Raw genomic sequence first — 16,269 nt, 5'->3', positions numbered from 1 at the left:
AGTGATTACAACTTTAAAAAAAAATTTAGACAACAAAATGTAAAAACTTATCCTAAAATAGTGACTGGCTCTTCCAAAGCTGCAACTCATCAAAATATAAACAAACTAAAATTTGACTTCCTAAACATAGTCTTGGACTATTGGAAAATAAGTTAAATAACACATAAATTAGATGGTACTATTAATACTATTAACTGAACTCAAAATTCCAGAAAATTGTAGATAAGATAAGATAAGATTATTAATGTCCAACAAAAGACCACAAAAGGTCTATGGGATTGAAATTTTACAACCAGAAAGCTAACAACAGCAGGAGCATCAAACGCTGTCCGAGAAAAGCGAGAATGTATTACAAATCTTTATCAGCATCTATAGTTAGACTTAGTCAGCTTCTTTCTACTTCATTAGCATTCCATTTGAGGACATAAATTTTTCCTTCAATATGTGTCCCTTGTCATTGGTTTGAGACTCGAGCTGCTGTCAAAACCTAAGATACCGGTGTGTCTGGAAAATTGAAAGATGCGGGTGCAGGTGCTTTTGGGTGCTGCACTGGTTCTGCTTCTTCTGTGCTACCTTGTTCTGTTGTTCTACTACAGTCGATATCGCAGATAGTATGCTTGTTCCTTGCGTATTCTGACTTGGCACCAAGCGAATGTTTTGGATTTGCTGGCAGTATGTTTTAGTGACCATTTTTGTCTTGGCATCATGTGTATCTATGTTATGCTGGCAGTAAATAACGTTGAGTTATGAATCTATTTGCATTGGCAGCTTATTTTGTGAGGTCTTCAGTTCTCATGCTCTCATCGATGATCCTCTTTATGAGGTTAACAGTTCATATTTTATTCATTGCCATGTGTCTTTGCAACCATCATTGCTTGAAGTGGACGGGCAACCCTTTAGCTGCAAAGCATCATCTCCTTCTTTTCCATTGAGATTTATCATTTATACATGGTTTTCATATATCGGTTTGCTGTAGCATGACAGTCTCTTTGAGAGAAATTATACATTCGGCTCTGAGAGATTGTGCAGTTCTTCAATTATTTTTGATGTTCCATGGGGACACATCCCCTATGCTTTTATGCTCATACCCGTCCCAAGGACAAAACGGGAAGCGGGGATGGATTTTTGTCGTCCCCAAAACTGTTCCCTTTTTGTCAAAATTCAAGACGTCCCCGAAATGGCAAAAAAAATTGGGCAGGAAACTTGGGGACAGCCAGCAATACCAGGGACAGCTTTGCCGTGCCCTAGCCGTCCCCTTTTTTCCAGCTAGTCGGGTAAAGGCAAAACAGTAAATTTTGCTTTTTGTGTGGGTCTATAGTTGTCTTAAAGACATAATAAAAATGTGCAAACCATATTTGTCCATTAAAACACTTAAACACTAACTCTTCTACTCATTTTAAGATATGATGTACTTGCTAAGAGGGAAAAAAAGCATAGAGCAACAGCAGTAGCAGCAATGAGGAAAGATTGCATTTAGTATTTCTATTTACTACTTACTATTTTAGTTGCACTTCTCTTTATTCCATTATGATTTCATGCATAACACTTGTAGACTTTAGGCATTTTGATTTTACTACGTACGTATATGATATGTTATAATGGAGTTAGTTAGTATTTGTCATTTGATAATTTTTCATGTATTGATCTTCTTAAATGTCTATGGTGAATGGTTTATCAATGTTATGATATGCATACTTGAAATTTGTCTCTCTATATAAAAAAATCCCCTTTGTTTTTAATTGCCGTCCCCCAAGGTCCCGTCCCCTAAATTTTGGCTTTCACCCATCCCCGTACTGGAAACACATCCCCGTCCCCTAAAATGTCCCCGTCCCGGAAACTCCATGGAGCATACTATTTTTGGGTGAGCCCTATTTTTTATCACACAATACAGAAGTGTTGAAGTTTTGTATTGCAATTCTGAAACTGTTCTGAGTGAGATTATGTTACTGATTTTGAGAATCATTACTCTTGTATTTTGATTGGTATTTAATAGACTGACATAAACTATTAAAGTCAGACCTATCGATTGAATATATATATATAGACGCATCCAAAACCTCGTTTAAAAAAATTAGCGAATCAGAATCCCGCATCCGCATCAGCATCAGAACCACCATCTGTAACTTAGGTCAAAACAACCAATTAAGTGAGCAAGAAACCTCAATGAATTAAATCCTGTAAGAATCCCCAAATATTTAAACAGGCATTCTTACATGCCAAACATGATGAATTCCAACTTGACCTTGTTTTGTGAATCTGAAGAACTGATTATTAGTAATACTTAAAAGCCCTATCCTAGATCTATGAAGCAAATATTAAACAATAATTGTTATTGCTATTGTACAATATTAATCAATAAAACTATTAGTTCTACAGAGGATATAGACAATAAAATAAATAAAATATTAAATCTATAGTATATGCAAATAACTGTTACGGCTAGTAATAGCTGTACGAGTGATCTCTATTTTTGTGCAAGTGACAGCTATTATAGATATTCCAAATAATAGTTCATAGACTCGGACTCGGAGAGTACTCAGCAAGCCCAAAATTTTCAACTAAGCAAAACCTTGGACTTGGCAAGAACTAAAAATAAAAATCTCTTAATAAAACATATTTATTTTTGCAAAATCCAATTACAAAATGTACTAAATTAAAGATTGACATCTCAAAAGAGAGTATAGGTGGTTTCATAGCAAAAACATGTGAAAAATGCATTTCAACCAATGCTTTACCTGCACCAACATTTTACCACGTTTTTTTTTTGTCTGTAAAAAATGCAAGAGTTTAACTTGTGGGAAATCGTCCAGCAAGAAAATAATTAGAGCACTCAGCAACTCGGAGAGTACTTGCAGTACAAACAGATGCCATGATAATTATCCAAAGTAACTTGGGTAATGACAATCAGAATGTCCAAGTCACAGATGAATATATCTAGGGCCCTTGGTTCACTGGAAGGAGCAAATATTGAAGACCTGCACCTACAGTAACTGAGATCTCGAACGCGAGAGACATTTCTGAAAGTTAAAATGTTATGTTCAATGATGTAATGTCAGTTCGAAATCTGTCAAAAACTTCATTTAGTCTTCCATTATCATTATTATTATTCGTTTAGTGTGCCATTATTATATGGAATTTTGATGTCCTGGGCTAATGAATTGATAACCAGGTTTACATTTCATATCTTTTGGTAATATGACCGTGTAATGGGTCTATTAGATGTTGTGGCAGGGATGAATTTCATATTGTAATCTGGTTGGTGAACTATTTTGCCATATAAAAATGATAATTATTAAAATGCTACATATTTCCTTCCTGAATGGACTGAATGCTAATTGCAGACAATCAAACAGATAATCATTTCATCAAAATATAAGTGCTCTACTTTCTTTGCTAAGAGCATAATGCCCCTTGCAGAAAAGCCACTTGTGACCTCAACATGGCACTTGTGGACACAACAAATTGTCCAACGGAACAAGATCCCATGTGGTACACGTGCTACTTATTGGAATTAATCAACACGAAAAGATAACAAGATTGCTATGCAGCTCTATGCATCAATGATGATGCCAGTGAAGTGCATTCCTCTAACTGGTCTAACAGTGATTCACAGTTTAAGCTGTCACTGTCCTAAGAAACATATAAATCAGTTAACCGATAAGCAGATTTTACGAGAAATATGTGATGACTACCAACAGAAAATTTCAGAGAGCAACATGAAATTCTCAAATGTTATATGGTTAAAGTAAGCAAGAGAAGAATTTTGTAGTCTGTAATTTTAGGATAGACAGAGCATACCAATTTTTCCCCAGACTTCATTGAAGCTGCCTCAGTGGCAGGGACCCTTACTTCTTCATAACCTTTGAATGCCTTGCGTACAGTTCCTTGTGGGATTGCATTTCCTGAGAGTGAAAATACATCATCCCCCTTTCCAATCAGATTATCCAGTCCCGATTTCTTCTCACTTGCATCAAGTAATGCTGAAAAACCTCCTGCTCCACCTAACAAGTCTTGCTCTGATTCAAGGCCAGGTCCCCGTTTCAGCTGTCGCTTTTCTTCCTTGCGCCGTAGTTTTAAGATCTGGCGTCCAGATTCTGTTTGAACACTAACCTGAACAAAGTAAATGGAAAAGACATCTAATTAGAGCAATCACACAGACTCTGCATTATCCATCACCATGTGTGACAAACATTAAAAAAATAGAAAAATGTATGAAATCAGGAAAGTAAATCTCAAATAACAAGAAGCTATTAACAAGTAAATCCCCAACAATACATATATAAAAAATAGGTCAAAATAAGATAGCAGTGACCACCAAAAAGGCATTTCCAACCTGTGTCCCATAGCTAGGCATCCGCGGTTGTAAACTTGGAGTTATCCTCTCTGATTTTAATACCAACAATCCCTTATGGAATATATCAACAAGCTCCTTCCGGTGCTGCATAAAAGTATAACAATGATCTTCTCCAACATAGCATTTGAATACTATTCTAAATTTCCATCCATATCTAATGCTTACTTTACCTGTAGCATTTTTTGTATAATTTCAAATCCATTGCAGCCAATTATATCAAACAAGTCAGCAGCTACCTTCAATCAGCAACATACAAGCAGCTCATTTAGCTCTTTACTAGAGGCACGTACCTCTCAAGAAAGAAGTAAAGCTTTCCTACAAAATTAACTTTCAAAAATCTAAAATGATTGTTTGTTTAAGTAGATAATACCTCATCTCCTGGTTTATCAGAATCCAGTACATGACATAAAGCCATAGCCAGATCATCTCCAGATAATTGTGACCCCCCTGCCATAGCCATTTGATCACATATTTCCTTGAGCCATCTCAAATCAACAATTTCTTTATCACAATTTAACCCTGGGCTATAATCCACAGACAGTCTAGAATTTAATCCCCTCCTATCTGTTTCTGAATGTGCTCTATTATTCATAATGATTTTTTCTTCTTCCTCTGCAATCTCCTGTTTATGATTGGTAGATGGTACTGTAAACTTCAGATTACTCCCAAATTCTAATTCACTATCTTCACTGCTCTTTCGGTAATCCATTGGATCACTCCCCTCATCAATAGACAGCTCAGGATTCTGTCTCTGTGATTTGTACAGTCTATTAGCTAAGGAAGCAGCTTTCTGGATAATAGCAAATGAAGGACTAATGCCGAATAACTGATGCACATTTTCCCTGCATCACATAGTAATCGCCCATCTTGAGAAAAGAAAATAATATTGAACAAGTTCAACCAAAGCCTTTCATCTGCAAGTATCTATTTGGAGAAGAAATATATGAAGATAGGTAACTGTAAAAACTAACAAAAATTGAAATTATACCCAGTCATCGATAGTGCACTCACACGTAATCTCAAGTCACAAGCTTTGTGTTTGAATTTTGATTTCAAGTTCAACAAGGAAAAAGTTTCACTCAAATTCATCAATAATCAAATATAAAAGTAGGGAGGCGCTAAGAAATTTCAAATCTCTATCCATTGTAGATCATGCCACAAGCTTACAAGCATTTTTCATTTATCTTCCACCTATAACATCATTTTAAAGCTATCTTAGTTATATAACAAGCCAACAGGAACATTGAATTGGTAATTCCTTTTGTATTACTCACACACAAGTCACAAGAATAATTTGACTCAAAATCATCAATGACAACTCCAGAAAAAAACTTCATAATTAATTACCAACGACATCAATATAAAATCTTTTTACTATTTTTATTCTGATATTAAATTACTTATTAATAATGACATTATTTTATAAAATTAAATGTTTCTTATACATTCAAATATCAAATTGGAAATATAGAAGGAGAAGCCTAAAATAACAATTCAAGCATTATCAATTAATTAATGACCAAAATCAAAAACTCCGAAAGCCTCCTTGATAACCTTTCTCCTGCAATGCAGGGGAGGATCGGTTAACTACATGGTTTCTGATTCGGGCTTCTCAATAAAGTTTCATGGAGTTCTGCTTTGGATAAGAGTACGAGATCACTCTTCTGGAATAGCCTTCTGGAGGAGGGTAGTATCTATGTTTGGGGGATATTCGCTCAGCCACAACTAAGTGGACCCAAATACTTGGGATATAAAAAATCCCCAATTGGGATGATCCCAGCAGAGTATTCACCATAGTTAATCCTCCCAAAAGTTCCCATGTGTAAAAATTTATGTTGGAATGTACACCAGCCACTACAACTTATCTATCATAAGATATTCATTATTAACAGATGATGAATTTTAGAAAAGACTTATGGAACGGGCATCTTTCTTTGGCGAAGCAGCTTTCCCTTTGTGATGCCAAAATCAGATTTTCTGTGATTAGGGAACAATGTTAGTCGCTATCGGGAGTTAAAAAAAGATAGTGAGCTCATCAACAATGGCTGGAGACACCTCTCTCAAACTTCCAATAATGAAGATCCAAAAATATGACCTTAAAAGAATTTTGGTATGCAGAAGAATTATCTTGTGTCGAGAAAAATGGCATTCACTGGACTGGTTCTAACCAAGGTTCTTAGCTGCAATAGAGGAAATACCAGATGTTGACTTTTTAGACCTGTACACTAGAGTTGAATCTGAAATTGCATTAATATTTTTGTCCAATTTCCTCTGCTTGGCCAAGGATACTGAGGTAGTTAAGACAGCACCTGTTTGTTTCATGTGAATTGAATTCTCTATAAGGAAGGGTGAAATATTATCTCATTAGACACAGATACGTTATGTAGTGCCTACTCCTAGTTTGCTTTATCTCATAACGCCAAATTCTTTTAGGCCAGTTTTCATGTTACGTTATTTGAATAAGTAGTACCAGGTTGATACTATCTTTGTGATTTGATCATATATTTGATGAGCTACTTTGTACTTGAGATATCTCTGTTAACTTATATAGATAGTTGTTGGTGGAGACTAAACTAAACTGTATTTGCAGAATAATATAATAATCAGAGCAATATCCAATTCTGTTTCTGAATTCTGATATAAGTTTAATTGATTTTCTTTTATATATCAATTGTGCTGATGAACGATAACTCTTGTCTTGATAAGCGCAGATCTCTTTTGGACTATACTAAAGGAATATGGCAGATCGAACTTGTGATATATATAGCAGACTGTATTTGTTTTAACTGAAATTTACATTACCACTGTGATTAATGTGTATCTGCAGTTTTGACAAGGCATATATATATATATATATAGTAACATGCCACGTAGAGTCATGACCCTACGTGATCATGTTCCAAGTCACATCATTTCAATGTATTATAACCAATAGCAGATGCTTGATCGGCACTTGGTCTTTGAAACAACCGATACATATTATGATTTCAATAATGTATAATATATGTAAATATAGAAGTTGATGATAATGATATATTGTGTGTGTGTGTGTGTGTGTGTACATATTAAATCAGACTTTCAATAATGTATAATATATGTAAATATAGAAGTTGATGATAATGATATATTGTATGTGTGTGTGTGTGTACATATTAAATCAGACTTTCATATATTAGATTTTCATGAACATATATTATATACTTATAGAATTTGCTTCAATTTACTGCATGGCTAACTTTCTCAACAATTTCATAGTTATTCCTATATATTTACCCCATACTTGTATGTGTATTGTGTACATGTTTGTTTTTTACTTCTGATTGACGTATCTAATGTGGTTGAGGAAGCGAGTTGTAGCCACCTGCGAGTCAAGATCTATACAGTGTACCACTCCCCACCATTGCTTGTTTAGTTTATATATATATACATGCTCCGCTTTTATGCAGGTCGCAAGTACTAGGCATTGACTTCCCTGAATTGCCAGGATGAGTGTGCCCTATCGCAATATCTCAATGGTAAAAAAGAAGACATAGTTTTCAAGTCCAAATCCTAAACCCAATCCTATTTTGTCTTATGGTGAAGGACAAGTATCTGATTTCTCTACCCTTCTGAATCCGTCAAGGTGACGTGAATTCGAGAACTTAAGCCTCGAGTTTGATTTTTTATATGATCTTTTAGTCGAGTTTCTTGTGGAGTATGTGATGTATTTTGTGAATTCAAGTGTGATTAAATAGCTAAGGAAATTAATTAGATAAATTAATTAAATGGAAATTTTAGGAGATCAAATATTATTATATTATATTTAATTAATTGAAAATTAATTAAATAAAAGAGTTAAATTTAAAAGACTTAATTAAAAGTCTAATCTTGGAATTAATGGCAATTAAAGTTGCTACAGCTAAATTTGGCATATAATTATATTTATTTTATTAAACATTTATTAATTTTGAAGTTGCTTTTTAGATAATGAGATTTAATATTTTTATTAGTTAAAATAATAATATTGGTCTCTAAAAACATCTAAAACAAAGTATTATTTTAATAAAAAGTCACTAAGTGTGCATGAAAAAATTTAATTACATAAAATAATAAGAAATTTAATTCAAGTGAAAGGCCTTTTAGAAAACAGAAACCCTAACTAGGGTTAGAGGCCTTTATTAGAGGATTTTAGCTCATTTCTCCGCACATGGGTTTAGAGGAGCAATTTAGAAATGGAGGGAGGGAATTTTTTGAAAGCTTGAGAGAACGTGGATCTTACAGACACAACAGGATTACCAGATTGTTAGCATCAGATCAAGGTAGGGCTTGTCAAACCCACTATAAAAAAGCTTTCGAAACTTTTGTATTCTTCATGCCTGCAAGAATGGAAATTTACTATGGAAAAACTGTGAAAGTTTACATTGATATTGTTGTCATGAATCTGGTTGAACATTGAAAACCTTGTTTGGAAAATGATTGATCTTCATAGATAAACACTCTGTGAAGAAATAGGATTGAAATCCATATTGGGAAAGCTAGAAGTTGTAAAATAAATCTGTGGTTAGGGTTTGAAAATCGAGAAGATTATTATTTAATAAATTCAATTGATTGCAATTAAATTTTCCATCAAATTTATTATGGGAAAAAAAATTTAAAATATATATTTTTTTATTACCACAGTAATAAATTATTACGGTGATAACATTTTTTGATGTTACCGGTTTGGCTTGGGGGATTTTTTTTTTTTAAATAAAATATATATATTTACATAAAAATTGAATTGGAGATAACATTTTTTGATGTTACCCGTTTGGCTTGGGCGATTTTTTTTTTAAAATAAAATATATATATTTACATAAAAATTGAATTGGAGAGCGGTGGGCCATGACCCTCACCCCCCCCCCCACGTGCCTCACAAGGCAACATAGCTGTCGTCGCAAGTGAGCTACCACAGATTGCCTAGTCGTAGCAGCTATGGCCATTGTGGGCAGCCTCGGCTGTTGCACGCAGCTAAGCTGCCGAAGCAGCTTCGAAGGTCCCACGGGGGTATTATTTTATTTTTATTTTTTTAAGAATTTATATTATAATAAAATTTTGATTTATTTAAATTTGTTTTATAATTTAATTATAAACAATTTTAATTTAATTTTAATCAAATTTTAATTAAGATTTAAATAGTATTTGAATTTATAGTTAATTATTTGAATTTAATTGTTTAGTTAAACTTATAGTATTTGAATTTAATTATTATTTAAATATAGTTATTTATAATTGTAAATATTACTCAGTTTTAAGATTTGATGTTTTAAATTGTTCTCTTTGACAAAGATAATGGCATTTGATATTTTCAATAAAATTATTTTTATTTTGAAGAAAAATATAATTATGATAATTGTGTTTTAAATGGAAACATACTTTATTAGGAAACTATGGATTCTTAAACTATGAAAACAAACTTATTTTAGGATCAAACTAAATTTGGAAATTTTATCAACTTGAGAAAACTATGAAGACAAAAACTACAACCTTTATTCCAAATTGAACTTTATGAAATCATATTGAAAACTACGATTATTTTAATGTATTTTTTGATGTTATGTTTTATTCGGTAATGAAGACTACATTCTTCTATGTAAGCTCATGTGTTGTGATTTTCTTGTTGTAACCTAGGCTTTGCTCTATGATCTATTTATGATTCCAATTGCTCATGTAGAACTCATGTGGTTATTGAGATTTTATGAGATGTACTTATATGGGCTTAGGGTAGTGTTGTGAGGTTTTCACACATCGCCCCAAAATCTTGGGGACCCCCTTTTTAATCGCCTTTAGGGCCAGTGGAGAAGGTTAGATGTATTTTTCACCCGGTTTCAACTTGATTTTCCAGAGCTATCAGTTCTATCCTTAGGCCGAATAAGTTCAAAATTGATTTCAACTTGGCAGGATAAGATTGTGAATTTTGTACTTAGACGATTTCTTTTGAAAATTTGGATTTAATTGTAAATTTGAATGATTTTCAAATAAGGAAATTTTTCGTTAGACTTAGGTTCTTGGAAAATCTTATTTTTTTTGGTGAAATAGAATTTAATTTTGTAAGATGAAGTTAAATTGCAAAATCGATTTTTACTCTAGAGGCAATTTTATTTTTTGTCATAAAATTTTAATTATTTAGCAAAATCGATTTAGAGGAAAATTGCAAAAATTGGCTTTAATAGATTAAATTCGCCTTGAAAGCTTTTGGTATTTAATGAAATTGGTAAATTAATATTAAGAAATGGCTTTTGGTTAGCCAAAATTCAACTTCAAGGATGTATTAATTAGCAAACCCTCATTAAATAGAAATTTTTAGCATCCCCAAGGCACCATTCAATTTCGTTTTGCAATTTGTGGTTAATTAGTAAATTAAAAGTGCAGTTTTCATTTTAGAAAATTAAAATTTTGGCAAAGTATTTAAAGTGGGCCACTAACTTAGCTTTAATTTTGGTTTTTTTTTTCCTCTATAGGACCAAGTCGGCCAGCCTGGGAGGAAGGTGAAAGCAGCTATAAAGGGAGTCCCCTCCCATTTCATTTTCATCAATTCATTTGCTCCTCATGCTTGGGCGAATTTGAAGCAAGGGCAGATTTCCAGACTTGGGCGAAATTGGTGGAAGGCAGTTTTTTGGCGATTTTTGGGCAATTTCTCCATTGCCATTGTTGGGCGATTTGTCTAAGGGCCAGATTTTTTGCGTTTTTGGGGATTTTTGCTCCACTTTGTGGGCTGCGATTTGTGCCCTAGGTGGCAGATTTTACAGATTTTGCTCCTTCTTTGCTTGGGCAAATTTTGTGGAAGGGCAGATTTTTTTTTCATGCTTAGCCGAATTTTGTGGGAGCCGAATTTTGTGAGGGCCGAAATTTGTGGAAGACAAAATTCTGATTTTCTAGAGGGGCTGCAATTTTTATATCAGATTTGGGCAATTTTGTTGGGAGAAGAGATACATATGAAAGTTTGATTTTTGCATAGAAGGCAAGTGTTGGATAAGCTTAGAGGCTTTGTTTTCTAATTTGCAAAGGGATTTGTAATTCTTTGATGTCATATCCCGGGTTCCGAAAAGTTGCTGTAAGATTTTTAGTTAAGGTGAAAGTCATCATCTAGAGTTGCAAGGAGTGCTTAAGCTGACATCCATTCTTTCGCTCTTTTCTAAGAATTGCACTACTTGGTTCTTCTTGCTTTTTGGTCCACCACTCTACCATCCTGTAATAGGGCGACGAGCATGGAGGATGATAGTGCAAGTAAGAATCCCAAGCGGGCAAACGCTAAGAAAGACAAAGAGGATATGACGCCCAAAACTTCCTTCTTCTCGAGAATGAAGAAAATAACCGATACTAATATCGCTACAGTGGACATGATACGGATGAGGGACAGACTAAAGGAAGGACAATCCCCCTTGGCAAAGAGGATATACAAGAGCGGAATTGTACATGCAGCAGCTTTTCCTCCTACCTTGCCTTGTCCGGAATTGATTATGGAGTGTGCATCCAAATTTGATCTAGACAGTAAATCCATCATTTTTGGCGAAGGGAAGAGAGTGTTGGCCAACATTGGCGAACAAGCAATTGAAGAGACATTTAATATTCCCCAGAGCAAGGGCATGACAGTTGTAATGGTGGATCAGGCGGCCAAATCATTTCAAGGTAACCAAGAGGCCTACTTCTCACATCTAAAGCGGAATTGGATACACGAAGGAAGGAAAGGAGTTAACAAATCAACAAGGCTTACAGTGGCAGATTTCAAGCCGGAATATGGCGATCTCATTGTTCTTCTCAGCCGGATCATGGGCCTAGCTCAAGCTATGCAATTCGAAAACTGGATGTACTTCTTCATTGATGAAATTGAAAAGGGAAAAGGAAAATTTGATTGGGCTAGGATCATAAGTGAAAATTTAGAGTTGCAACTTAGAACAGTTCAAAACCAAAGGCAATTCTACATGGGATCCTATCTGTTTTACTTAATTGCTAGATTGTATGAGAGTTCGGGACTTAGGGCCTTAGGAGAGATTGGTAATGGGCCGGGGCAATATTTGGTGCATGAATGCTATCCGCAGCTTCATTTGCACAATAACAAGGATTACAAGATGTTTTGCGATGCATTCGCCATGAAGACAGTAAGGGTATTACAAGGGGCGCCTGCTAAGAGACTTTCATCAGAAGCAGAAGCAAGGATTAAGAAGTTTGGGAGTTGGTTCATCCAATTCCCGCAATTCACATACATTAGAGTGGCAGGAAGTACAGTTTGTCCCAAGAGGCTTCCAAGATACCCGCCCGACAAGGTAGTTTTGATGGAATTGGCTAGGCAGCTTGAGCACTATGATAGAGTAATGAGGAATGAGGGGAAAACAGGCGTTTCCTTCTCAATTATAATTGGCAATGATAGTTGCCCAAATCGGGCCACCTTTGAGGCTGCGGAAAAGGAATTGGAGTGGTATCATCTAGGATGGTACAGAGCAAGGCAAGGATTCGACCCTGTTGGTCTTATCAAGGCATCTCATGGAAGCGAATTTAAGCATGTTCCCACTATAGAGGACTTTTGGGCCAATGCAAAGGATGATTTTCACGTGAGAAAGCTAGCTTTCTCGAGATTGTCGGTGAACATGATGAGAGATATCAGATGGAGAGGCCTTGATATTCCCGATCAATTGGAGGATGATCGTAGTGTGTTGAGAGAAGACTATGAGTCAGTAGTTGGAACAGAGTTGAATCCAGTGGATTGGGACAATCATCAGGATCCTTCCTTGGAGGCAGTCACAAGGACAGTAGATTTGCATACCGAGTCGTGGTATAATGCCAAGTTGAGAAAGCTACAAAGACAAAAGGTTCTCCTTACTTATGAGATGATGAAACCGAAGGAAGGTCTAGTAGAATCAATCGGACAGAAGGGTGAAGGAAGTGGCCGGCAATCGGAGACAGTTAGAAATAGCAAGAAGAGGGCTTTGGAGGTAGAGAAAAGCCAAGAACGTTCGGAACCTCCAGCCAAGAGACAGCGGGCAGCGCCGTCAAGGGAGAGTATAACTAAGGCTAGAAGCCAAGAGGTCAATTCGAGTAATAAAGGGGCCGCAGTGGAGGTGAGCTCTGATTCGGAATCAAGTGGCTACAGTGAAAGTACGGAGTACTCCCCTCTCTCGGAGAACCAGCAAGGAAATATGGCAGAAACTAGTAGAGAAGAAGATGGGCCGATTGATATTGAAGAGATAAGTCAGGCGTCTAAGGCCGTTGGTGATGCTTTGTTGGTCGAACCGAATCCGGATTTGGGGAGATGCACTGCACCACTATGGTTAAGGCAAATGCTTATGCCGAGAGGCGAGGTGGTAATGGCTCACGCAGTTGATGATATCCAAGGACTAATAGAAAAGGATGATAGCGAGAACCAAAAACAGATGGCAAATACGGTGGCAAGGGTAATCAGAAGCGACAGTGATGGTCACCGAAGGGTTCAGATTGCTATACCAACAGTCAATAAGGCAGCGGATGAGATTGCAGCCCGGGAGTACGAAATAGTAGAACATAATTTGGGAAGAAATACAGATGATATGGAATGTGAGGAGGTTCAGGAAGGCATAGCATCAATCAGAGAAAGATTGAGGAAGGCAAACGAAAGGATAGTAAAGTTGGAGGCCGAAAACAAATATTGGAGAGATTGCCAGCCAATCCAACAGCTGCATCAGGCAGCCCTTCCTCAAGACAGCGGGAGCAATTCAAAAGAGGTATCAGCTCAGTTACATGAAGTAAGGGGTTGGATCTATGATACAATCCAAGATGGGCGAAATTTCTTGCCCTCCTTCATCTCAACATTCCAGTCATTGGTGACTGTTAGAAACAAATTCAGATTATTTGAAGAAGAATGGAAGAATTTTTCTTCCCATCAAGGATTTGGTTATTCCTAGGCTGCAGGTGTTCATTAGGCTACCGGAGGCATATTTGGAAAGAGCCCGGTTGGTTGATGAGAGAGGATTGAGCATAGTTGAATCTTGGTATGTCGCATTGACTACCAGATTCAGAACACTTGAAGAAATTCATGATGAGATTGCACAACACGGCCCAAGCGTCGACACTTCCATTTCGACCATGATGAGCGACGTTGGGGTGGCGCTTGATTTTGAGGGTATTAGAGAGGAGGATGTCAGTGAGACAGGATTTGGATCGAGATTGGATGAGTTAGGAAAGGCTGCCGTCAAAAGGAAACATCTGAACACCCTTTCCTCACTCAATGCTTTCATTGGGTTTGCAAAGGAATATGAGAAGGATCACGAAAGGATACTACAAGCAGCAAACAGCGTGGCAAAGTCAGCAGAACTCCGAGCGAAGCACACACCTTGTCCTCCTATGGAAGAAGTTAACGAAAGGCTAGCTAAGTTCATTGCCTTAGCTAAAAGAACAAAAGAAAAAGGAAGAATTATATTAGAAGATCATCTTATGTAAGCCCAAGTGGCAACTTTCTCTTTCTTTTAGAATAGGACAAGTGTTTGTTTCTGATTGGCCACCATTTTGGTGCCTTCTCATTGGTTGCCACTTTTGCACTTTTTTCATTGGTCCATTGATGAGGTGGCATCTTCTCATTGGCCGATGGGGTGGCAACCCTAATTAGGGTTTTTGGATCCAATCTGGATCGTCGATCTTGTTTTGATCTCTACCGTCCATTGTATTTTGGACCTCTATATAAGGCCATTGGCTCTCATTTGTAAAGGGGGGTGGTTGGAGAAATTGTTGCGAAAATAATACCAAAGTGCTCTCTTTTTCATTGCATGTTGACTAAGAACATTGGGTGTTATTGCATGTTTTCTACTTCCACATAGTTAAATTTTCTTTTCAAGTTGAAGCAATTTCATTTCAAGTTGTTAGAGTAAGAGTAAAATAAAATGGATAGTTGCATGGTAGCTTTGGTAGATGTTTGATAGGGGTCAACACTAGGCCACTAGCATCCTAGCGGCTGGTTGGGAGGCTTTGTGTGGTGATCTAGTTTACTTTCCTTTGAAGCGTTGCATCTATGGAGGTAGGGCCGCTGGTTAGCCTTCATTAGATTCGATCCCCGTCCATCTGCTAACCTTCCATTCTTAGGAGTAGGAGTAGTTGAGCAGCCAAATTTCATGCTTAGAAAAGGTTAGTTAGAGAAGTAAACCAAAACATCGGCATTCTCACCTTCCATCGCCATTCACCCTACATTGCCATCATCGCGCCATCAACATCATCTAGCATTCACACCGAACCACCATCTCCATTTTCTCACCAAGATCCAAATTATTCTCAAACAAGGAAACGTAAGGCCGCCTATGTGACTACCAGCAAATCACATTGATAAAACTGAGCGAGTATCCAACGGTGTAAGGAACATTGGAGTTATACTCATGTCCCATGAGAGATAACTTTTCAAGAGAGGAATTGTGTATTTGATATTCTGTATCAAGCATCCAATTACTAATATGTTATGTAGTGACACAAAACTCGCATCAACAGGTAGGTTATCTATGTGTATGTTGGGAAGTGGCTTACAATGGAGACCAGAGTCCTAAAGAGGCTGCCAGGGTAACCCATTGTAAGTTGTATTACTAAGTGACTACAATTTCATTTGTGGGGTTAAAATGAACTAACAAGAGTCAGTATGTTACCACACATTGAATGCTAGTACAGGTTAGGATGGGAGTAGAGAGGATGCTTGATTGCAACCTTGCCTTGTTAGTATTCCTTATCTGTAGGAAAGCATATTGATGCTGCATAAAGTCACTAGGGGGCCTAGGTCCTAAGAGACTATCAGGGTAACCTTAGAGCCGACTCGTGAGATGACACTTGCCGATATGCATATTAGGTTTCCTACGAATCTTGTTGCCTCTGGGATTAGATGTTACCTTATGTACTTGGTACCTTTGAGACAAAATGCTTTCAAGATTCCTTGATCTGGATTCTTGTTGTGA

General features: G+C 36.5%; 1 protein-coding gene across 1 annotated transcript in view; it reads right to left on the bottom strand.

The window, feature by feature from the left end:
- Nucleotides 1–16,269, bottom strand: part of LOC149540794 (U5 small nuclear ribonucleoprotein helicase) — a 316,081-nt gene that overhangs the window by 249,427 nt on the left and 50,385 nt on the right. The window contains exons 5-8 of the mRNA XM_089801877.1: nt 4,725–5,196; nt 4,525–4,590; nt 4,334–4,438; nt 3,799–4,110 (exon numbers count right to left, since the gene is read on the bottom strand). Coding sequence (XP_089658003.1) covers nt 3,799–4,110; nt 4,334–4,438; nt 4,525–4,590; nt 4,725–5,196 — 955 coding nt within the window. The remainder of the gene's footprint in view (nt 1–3,798; nt 4,111–4,333; nt 4,439–4,524; nt 4,591–4,724; nt 5,197–16,269) is intronic.

Source organism: Cupressus sempervirens, chromosome 9 (genome assembly GCF_028749045.1).
Source record: "Cupressus sempervirens isolate cs-2001-9-10 chromosome 9, ASM2874904v1, whole genome shotgun sequence".
Classification (NCBI taxonomy): Eukaryota; Viridiplantae; Streptophyta; class Pinopsida; order Cupressales; family Cupressaceae; genus Cupressus; species Cupressus sempervirens.
This window is presented reverse-complemented; position numbering and strand designations above follow the sequence as displayed.